This window comes from Pavona decussata, unplaced genomic scaffold (genome assembly GCF_977016875.1).
Source record: "Pavona decussata unplaced genomic scaffold, jaPavDecu1.1 SCAFFOLD_51, whole genome shotgun sequence".
Classification (NCBI taxonomy): Eukaryota; Metazoa; Cnidaria; class Anthozoa; order Scleractinia; family Agariciidae; genus Pavona; species Pavona decussata.
The window spans coordinates 272501-282375 of record NW_028145473.1 but is presented as its reverse complement, the minus strand read 5'-3'; the positions used below and the strand labels follow the sequence as shown (position 1 = coordinate 282375).

The 9875-nt window shown below is 38.0% G+C and overlaps 2 protein-coding genes and 1 pseudogene across 2 annotated transcripts in view; all 3 read right to left on the bottom strand.

The window, feature by feature from the left end:
* Positions 1–5: 5 nt before the first annotated feature.
* LOC146480944 (BTB/POZ domain-containing protein 6-like) lies at positions 6–2577 on the bottom strand. Its single transcript, XM_085108643.1, has one exon. The coding sequence runs from the start codon at positions 2445–2447 to the stop codon at positions 1098–1100; it is 1350 nt and encodes a 449-aa protein (XP_084964769.1). The 5' UTR covers positions 2448–2577; the 3' UTR covers positions 6–1097.
* A 1931-nt stretch (positions 2578–4508) lies between these two features.
* On the bottom strand, positions 4509–7482 carry LOC146480943 (BTB/POZ domain-containing protein 6 pseudogene; annotated as a pseudogene).
* A 486-nt stretch (positions 7483–7968) lies between these two features.
* The window catches only part of LOC146480942 (BTB/POZ domain-containing protein 6-like), a 3018-nt gene continuing 1111 nt past the window's right edge, over positions 7969–9875 (bottom strand). The window contains exon 1 of the mRNA XM_085108559.1: positions 7969–9875. This exon is cut by the window's right edge and continues 1111 nt beyond it. Within this exon, the coding sequence (XP_084964685.1) occupies positions 9459–9875 (417 nt within the window). The 3' untranslated portion in view covers positions 7969–9458.

Below are 9875 nucleotides of genomic sequence, written 5' to 3'. Positions count from 1 at the left end.
TGGGGGGGGGGGGGGGAGGACGCATGTGATGCAGATTCAGGAACCGGCTGCTCTAGAAAATTTGCTGTAAGAGTAACTAAGTACTTATCCAGAGAGCTTACGTCGGATCAACTTACCCGCATAAACACACAGCAGAGATGGACTAATTTACAGGGCTAACACAAGTACAAGTTCTATCTGCTATGTCATTAGCTAAAAAGAGCTTGTCTGACATAACAAGTGAGCAATAAATTGAACAGCTACGAGTTAGTGAAGACTTAGTTAGGTGGTGAGCCAAAATGGAAACAAATTTAAAGGCTTTTGAAAATCATAATAATACTGCAAGCTGCATTAGTAACAAGATGCCTATACTGGCATTTACGCGAGATGCATGCTTCACAGATTTACAAAACTATCCTTGCTAATGGAATAGTTTGAGTAACGAAGATCGCTTTACGTTGTTTCCCTTGTGTTACGCTACTCAAAGGGTTTCACCGGAAATTTCGGAAATTCCATTACGATAACGTAAGCATCTCAATGACCTCTTTTCAGTTTCCCATCGTGGTCTAAGACTGTCACACAAAGCACGATTCCTTCGCCAAGAACTCTCCAATTTCCACCGTTTTAAATGTCGAGTGCTTCTTAGAGGTTATTCTTTCAATTTACCTTTTCAAAATGGTGAAATTTCCGTTTGAAAATGGCACACTTGAGTCTAAAACATGTTAACAATGTGGTGCCACAAATTTAATCCAAGATTAATGAATAAATCAAATGATGCTTTGACGTCACACAGGTAGGGGTGAGTGGGTCTCCTCTCTCACGATATAAGCGACAACAATGGATTTTGATTGGCCTGCTTTTGTTGAAGACAAATTATCAGAACAATACATCCCGAGTAGGAGAGGGGAGAGTTTAATGAATAAATTAATATACGGATTTGTGGCTACAACAAAGAAAAAGAAATCAACCTGTTTTTAGACACGGTATGCCCCTCAGGGCATCCCGCGTAAAAATTATCATACACAAACATCACAAAAAATACTAAGTTTTAAACTGGTTACTAACAGGCTCAGCGCTATCCACTACACCCACTATTTAAGATAAAGTATTTCAAATGCTCATATTGGTTTGAAGAAAAATTGAAATTGACCACTGGTAACATCTGTTTCATTTCCCGTTGACTTGAAGTCCTCAAAATGAAATGTCACACCATGGCATTCAACAGTGTCAGCACCATCAGTCCCAAAGCAAGTTGGCCTACCCCACGACCAAGTTTTTACAGCATAAATGTTGCCCTTTCTTAAAACAAATGGTTCAAACATTACATCAAAACCATCTAACATCTCCCCTCTGTGACGCAGAGGAATAGATTTAAACAACATTCTATCCACATCAAACAACAGCTCCAGATTTTGCCAATCTATTATTTCTATAGATACGGCGTAGTCAGCCTTTTTACTGCCAAACAAGCGAATACCATGAAGGACAACATCTCTGTCTACCCAAAACTGGATGGCATCTAAGAATGGCCCAACATCATCATCATCATCATCATTGTCATCATCATCATCATTATAAAAAGTTGCAAATCTACAGCATGATTGACAGATGCCAACTCTTTTCTTTCCTGGAAAACCTAATGATGTACGCAACGTTCCATTAATGTTCTTAATCAATTCGGTCACTTCTACTTTGGTTAGGATTTTAGAGTCCTTAACAACACTCACAAACTCCTTCTCTTCCATTGCTGGGAATCGTATTCCTTTCACAATTTCTTCTCCAAGGATCTTTCTTTTCATTTGGCCATCCACAGCTAGTCCCTGTCTCTCACATTCCTTTGTAGCCCACAGATCAACAGCTTTAAACAACTCGACCTCACTTATATTTAACAAGTCTCTCTTGATTACGGCTTCAAGTAAAGGCCTCTCAATGGTCGCGAAATCTTCTGATTTCACAAGTTCCTCAGTTTCCCTGTCAATCAACTCCCAGCATTGTTCTGCAAGACTTTTCTCGTCATATTGTTGAGCATGTGATAAAATACAAAACATATTGGACAAATCCACGTTTCTGTGCAGAAAGTTGACACATTCTTCAGCAAGCGAGGGTAGGATGTATTTTTTGGCGACATACAACACTCGCATCACGTTACTTTCCTTCAATTCAACCTCCCCGCTGTACATGTACCGCAACATTTCCAGCACTCCCTCGTATTCACAGTCTGGCAGGTCAATAGAGTCAGATTTTTCGGCCATTTCCCCGCAAAACATGGCGAAAAACACAGGACTACAAATTGATAGCATAAACTTGTGTGCTGAAATCGCCATCTTGCTTTTCTTGGCCTCCCTTTCATCGCCTGACGATCGAACAACAAGGTTTACGTCACTAAGCACATCGTTACTTAACATAAACCTGCTCCTCTCCTTAATAGTTATCCTTTCTTTTTGTCGCTTATTCTCAAACACAGCCATTATATATTTTTAAAATATTTCTTGCCTTGTTTTTCTGACCAAAAGTGGCGGGAAATTACCAAACGAATATACGATGTTTTCAGTCAGTGGCTTACTTAAACACTGTAAGTAAAATTCCCAAAATGTCCGTCCCAACACTACTTCCTAATTGCCATAAAATCTTAATTGCCAACTTTAGCCTTGAATTTGTTCAAGAATTATTGATCATTTGAGAAGCCATATCAAACACTCGAAAGTGCGTTTGATCCCTGGGGGGTACTTGGGTTCAGTTTTGCTGGGTATCTGCCGCTGGCCTCTCAGAGCCCCTACCCCATTATAGTCTATTTTGTGGCCAGTTAAAGGCCCCCTTCTTAGTCACTTTTGGGAAAACGTAATTTTCGCGATCCCAACTAAGTCACTTTATATTTATGCATCTACTTTATCAATCCTTTAAATAGGTCATCCTTAAATGAATTGAAAAGTGATTGTTACATAATAAACAACAACTTCTGAACTTTTTAACCGAGACCATTTTGAATCCCTACTTAATGGAATTTTCTTACCCCAAAAATCCAAAAATGTGCAACCCCATTCTAGTAACTCTGTTGAAAATGTAACCCCATTCTAGTCAATCCAGTCGTGAAAATGCGACCCCATCCAGTGGCACATCCCCATTAGCCTCTTATAAGGAAGTACCCCCCCCCCCCCCCGGGGTTTCATCAAAATATCTAAACACCTTGAAAACTCGGCTGCGCCTCATTTTTTCAACCTACTAGCTTCTCAGCGTTTGGATATCTGATGAAACGCACTTTAGAGTGTTTGATATATATTACATCGAACACGAGAAAGCGTTTTGAAAAACACTCGTCTGCGCCTCGTTTTTTCAACCTACTTCTCAGTGTTTGGATATCTGATGAAACACTTTAGAGTGTTTCATTTGGCTTCCCAAATGATCAATCTTGGAGAAATTCAAGGCTAAATTAAAGTTGGCCAAATTTTTATGCAAAACACAGCTGGACAGTATTGCACATGAGCAATACTGTAGGCAGTTATTTGCAGGTCACATGGTATGCTCTGGGCAAAAAAAAAAAAGGAAGAAAAAATACATCAAATGATATTTTTTTTTATTTGACAATGGTGCAAATATAATATAAAATAAAAGATTAAGTTTACAGGAACGTATAGACTTTCCAGGTTTTACTTTCTCCTGACCCAATAACTGCCCCTGGGTCTCCAGGGATGGTTTGCTGGTTTCCAAAAAGAGCCTTTTTTTGTTTTGTTTTTAAATTAATAATTTTATGCAAAAGCTTCTCAAATTCATTAATAATTCATCAAGAGAAATCAAAGAAAATCATTACTGTGACTGTGGTTTGGATATGTTTTCCTAATTACCTGCAAATAATATTCAGCTCATACGTAATTACAGAGTTACAATACAAACTAAAATATGGAAACTATGTATGTATTATACAGCGTTAAATCACAGATGGTAGAATGAAACTATATTACATGTACTATAATAATATATAAAACATAATCAAAATGAAAATAACAAGTGAATAAAATATTATAATAATCAGATAAGTAATATTAATGTACAGTTAATATTTAAATGTAATAAACTGCTGCGAACGCTGTGTTCTACACCTCCGCCGGTCTCCATGTAAGAAACTTCTAAACTTACTCCTGGATCTTAAATCATAATTAGGGGATATTGGTTCTACTCTGGGTATAAAAAGCTCTATAGACCTTTTTCGTTTCATTGTTTTGTTGCCTCACTACAGGTCATGTGACAGTACTATAGGGAGTAGTCTCTTTAGCAATTGGTCATATTCACACTGGCATGCATTCTTTACTTCTTACAATCAGCAATAATTGCTATAAATAATAAGGTCTATTAAAGGTTGTCCTTCTCTTTATAGTCCCTTTCTCTAACCATTTTGATGTTTGATTTTGAAACAAGCCCCCACCCCTCCCCTCCCCTACTTCAGTAAGCCCCCTTAGTAGTGATAATTAAAATACATGCTTAGATAATTATTAGATAAACAAAACAAGTTAAGACAATATGTCACAAAAGAAATTCATTAAAAGGTTAAGTAAAACTTTATTGAATCTCCCAGTCAGGGTTTTTCAGACCCAACGTAGGTAATTCATAAGTTTAAAATATCGAATAAAATATCTAAGCATCAAAATCATAATAATAGATAGAAACATCAATAGGTAACTCTCCTAGCTGACAAGAAATGATCCAAAAAGGAATTCTCTAAGTTTCTTTTTGAAAGTACCCAGGCTGTCTGCAGCAGTGATCACAGGTGGCAATGAGTTCCAGAGTTTAATTGCTCTATATAAAAAAGTGTGTTGACCTGCAGCCGATTGACAAATCAAATCAACAACTTTATTTAAGTCTCAATCTGAATAGCCGAGCAAGAGTGCCCTACTAATTGGGGAGACTACCAAAAAATGTAAAGTAAAATCTATTCAACTAAGATTAAGTAAAGTTAAGAAAACCTAATAATTAATTATCATTAATTAACACCTAAAAAATTATTTATTTGACAATTAACTAGATAGATGAACAGCAAGAACAGCGCATACATCCATCGTCCAACAGAGAGCTGACGTCAAACTTTCTTATAGCGATTTTAAAGTTGTTCAAAGTTTTTGCGGATCTAATGTTTTTAGGCAGTTTTCCCCATAATTTTGGTCCAAGGTAGCGCAGGGAATGTTGACCATATGTTACTGTGTTAAATCTGGGAATACTAAAATCAGTTTGTCTTAAGGAAAAAGAAGTGCTATGAGTATCAAAAATGTTGCTAATATAGGCTGGACATATTTTGTGTTTGACTTTATACATAAGGGTGCATACATCTTGCAGACATCATACATGTAATAGACATTCCTCTAAAACCCATAGGCAGGTAATTGGGGCCAGAAATAGGTCATACCAGGGTGTCTACAGCTGTAGTAATTTATACAACTACTTCAACAATCTCAAAAATATTTTACAGTTCCAAAGTTATAATCAAAATCCATTATGTTTACACAAACAGCACTGGTCCTTGTGGTGCCAGAACGGAGATTATGGCCAATTGCTTGATAACTGGCATGCAGCCGGGTATTAGGTGCTGATTTACATACTTTTAGATTGTGATGTTGACGTAAATTTGTGGCACCTTTATCTCAAATCCTATAGAGAGGGTCCCCAATAGGATTCTTCAATCCCGCCATCCCGGACAAAATTTTCCCTCAATCCCGACCGCTGTTTTAGCCCAATCCCGATACCGGTCAGCTCTTAATTTTTTCAAGCCTATAACCTCGATGGAAAAAAGCATTTTCAGTTGGATGTAAATTCCCACTGCAAATCTGAGCGCTGATCTTAGTACTGGTCTTCGGTCACCCGAGAAATTAGCTGTAAGATTTTCTTATCACGTTGATCCTTGGAAAACGTTTCAGTCATCAAAGTCCGAAGAGCATTGCAGCTACTCACGTACCACAAAGTGGGACTGCAACAGATATTTGAAAAGGTGACAGGCCAAACACGACTCCCCTGGTTGCTTAATGTACCTTACACTTCTCGATTAAGTGCTTTCCCGAGTACGTTTCTGAGAGATTTTCCTTTTTGATCAAAATGTGGTGAGATCTCTCTGTTGACCTTTTGATTTTGATCATGAAGCAATCTACTCAAATTTACTGAATGAAGGTTTTCTTATCCGCTTCGTAAAATCATCAAAGCCCGCGTCCCGTCCCTAATTCGAATCCTGAATACCGTCACTCTTTTCCGCTAAAATCAGGAACCCAGACCTTTAAAAAAAAGGCCAATTCCTGAATCCCGAAGAACCTGTTGGGGACCCTCTATAGAATAAGTTATCCTCGTCACTTTGTTCACCTTCTTCATCGTCAGCCATCAAAATCCTAAACGCAAATCTTTGTTGTGCACCAATTCTTCTGTCTTCTGGAAAACCAACAGGTCCAGTCAACACACCATTGAAATATTTCACCAAACATCTCACTTCTTCTTTGGTTAGAATATCACGGTCAAGAACAACACTCGCAAACTCCTTCTCTTCCATAGCCGGGAAACGTATTCCTTTCACAATTTGTTCTCCAAGGATCTTTCTTTTCATTTGGCCATCCACAGCCAGTCCCTGTCTTTCACATTCCTTTGTGGCCCACAGATCAATAGCTTCAAACAGCTCGATCTCTTTGATGTCCAATGAATCTCTCTTGACAATATTTTCAAGTAACGACCTCTGAATTGTCGCAAATCCCTCTGATTCCACAGCTTCTTCAGTATCACTATCAATCAGTTCCCAGCATCGATCCACAAGACGTTTCTCATCATATTGTTCAGCATATGACAATAAACAAAATACATTTGCCACATCTAAGTTCCTTATCAGGAAGTCAACACATTCGTCAGCAAGCGAGGGTAGGATGTATTTTTTGGCGACATACAAAACTTGCATCACGTTACTTTCCTTCAATTCAACCTCCCCGCTGTACATGTACCGCAGCATTTCCAGCACTCCCTCGTATTCACAGTCTGGCAGGTCAATAGTGTGAGATTTTTCGGACAGCTCCCCATTGAACATGGCGAAAAACACGGGACTACAAATCGACAACACAATCTTGTGCGCTGGAATCGCCATTTTGCTCTTCTTGGCATCGCTGTCGTCGCTCGACGATCGAACAACAAGGCTTACATCACTCAGTAACTCGTTGTTAAACATGAAAATGCCTCTTTCTCTGATATTTGCTTTAGCATTCTTCCATGTCTCTTGGAAAACAGCCATGACTTCTAACAAACTTTTGCCAAATACTCGAAGATCGAAGCAGATTGAAAGCGTACAGTTAAAGCACAGTCAAATCAAAATGGCGGGAAAATGAGTGTACGATATTTTCAGTCAGCAGTGCGATTTCTCTGTGGAAATAAGATCCCCGAAGTGTCGTCTGGGGCTGGGGCTATTGAAATACAGCGTTGTTCCCGCGCAATGAAATTACACAGCCAGTCTACACGAGAGATCTAAAAGAGGTTGCAGATTTATAGAGGATATTACATGGCCGCGTAGCCTCCTACGCATTCGTCTTTAGGGGTCCCCTAAAAACGACTGCGTTGGAGGCTAATCCAGTCGTCTCTCTTGTCTCGCGTGACGGGGAGCACAGTAAATCCTCATATTCTGGGGGAGGAGTGAATGGGGAAGGGGAAGGACAGCGGATTAAAAGATATTCAAAATCTCAAGGGAATGTGACACTTCCGACCTGTTTTCTCCGACAAGAAAGTAACTGTAGTTTTTATTTATTGTACAGTAGGTTCGTGATTAAAGGGTTCCATTTCTAGAAAGGGTTACCGTTTCTGTCACAAATGGTATATGAAAGGATAAGGATTAAAGGATTGCGGGACGGAGCCTTTCTGTCATGAGGTTTCTATAAGCCTGATTGTCAGGAAACATTGACTAAGTGTAGAAGATGAGACTTCATTCCTTTAAAAAAAGCAATGGGGCAGAAAATTGGATCAGGAGGAAGTCAACACTGGAAGTTTACGTTCTTTTAAACTTTTTATTTTACATTATTTTGCACTGATTATAAAATAAGTTTTATAAATATTGGATAATTTTGCACTATTGTCATCTATGCATGTCCTCACTTTTTGCCTAGAGAACATAAATGTAGATCTTACGTTTACCATTTATTACAAACTTGATTATAAATCTCTCAAATGTTATACTTTCCATTTTTGTCCGGACTACAAAACTATTTTGCTCGTTATATACAGTCAACTTATGAATTTCACAAAGGTATTCATTACATCGTTGTTTCACTGTGATAATATACACAATAGCGGGAATACGAATCATATTAATGGTAAACCATCGTCGGAGACCCAAAGCACAGGAGATGATCAAAACTTTTAAGTCTATGTTGTAAACTTTTACTTTCCATTCTTTTTCATTATTGTCAAATGAAACTTATTATTTTGACTATTTTGGGATCATTTTGCCCTATTGTCATCGATGTATGTCCTCAGTTTTTTCCCATTAAAAATTAACGGCACATCTTACGTTTACCATTTGTTGAAAACCTGACTCTAAATCTCTTAAATGTTATCCTTCCCTTTTTTTGTCGCTACCTTTAGAATAATTTTATTAAGCCTCAGCTTCAAACCATCTACATGTACCATAGTTTGGTTAATACAACCCATTCTTTTTTTCTGCATTGGAGGGTATTAATGGTGTTCAGAAATGTACCAACTACATAAAAAGCTCTATAGACCTTATTTGCTTCAATGTTTTGTTGCCCCACTACAGATCACGTGACGACACTATAGGAAGTAGTGTCTATAACAATTGGTCATATTTACACTGGCATGCATTCTTTATTTCCATTGAATCTCCTGAGAATATCATTTGGCTTGTAATCAGCAATTATCAAGCATATAAGGTCTATTGAAGGCTGTACTTCTCTATTTGGTTGCAAAAAATGTTAGATTTTGTAATAAACCCCCACCCCTCCCCTCCTCTTCACTACTTTAGTAAACTCTCTTCTCTATTAAGCTTGTGAAGTAATAATAATTAAAACGCACCCTTAGATACTCGGCCCTATGCGCCATCTTGGCACCAGGGGACAAGTAAAAGTTAGATACTGTAGTTATTAGAAAAACAAAACAAGTTAAGACAATAGATCACAAAAGAAAAACTTCATTTAACAGACATCCCTGTAAGACCCACAGGCAGGTTATTGGGGCCAGAAATTATAGCCATGCTTGAAAACTAGCATGCAGGGGATTAGGTGCTGAAATGCATAATAATTGTTTTGTATTGTGAAGTAAGAGACAAATTTGTTGCATGTTTATCCCACATCAAAGAAATAAAGGGAAGGCCCTTTAAGCATGAGACTAAAAATACATAGGTGAGGCTATATGTTGAAGTGTAGAAACTTTGAAGAAGTCATACTGCACATGGAGCATGGCAGTAAAATGCCTTTGTACATGGGAGATTTCACTGATTACTGCCATACTCTGCAGACTGCTAATAACTACCCCACTGGTTTGAAAAGGAATTCAGCAAACTGACCACACTCAACAGCTGTTGCATCACAAGGCTTCTCTAACTTAGAGTTTCTAAAGTGAAATGTAACACCATGGCATTGCACAGAGCCAGAACCTGAAATGCCATAGCAAGAATTTTGACCTGTAAGGAAGGTTTCAGCAACATATCTATTGTTTCTTTTCAAAAGACATGGAGCAAATAAAATATCTATGACATAAATTTCCTCCTCTTTGTATGGAAAAGGAACAGATAAAAAATTTTCTTCCACGTCAATTAAAGAATAATAGTCAGTCTGGCAATCCATGATCTCCAAAAAGACCTTGTAGTTGTTACCTTTACTACCAAATAAGCGAATCCCATGGAGCATGATATCTTTGTCAACTGAAAATTCAATGTACTCAGA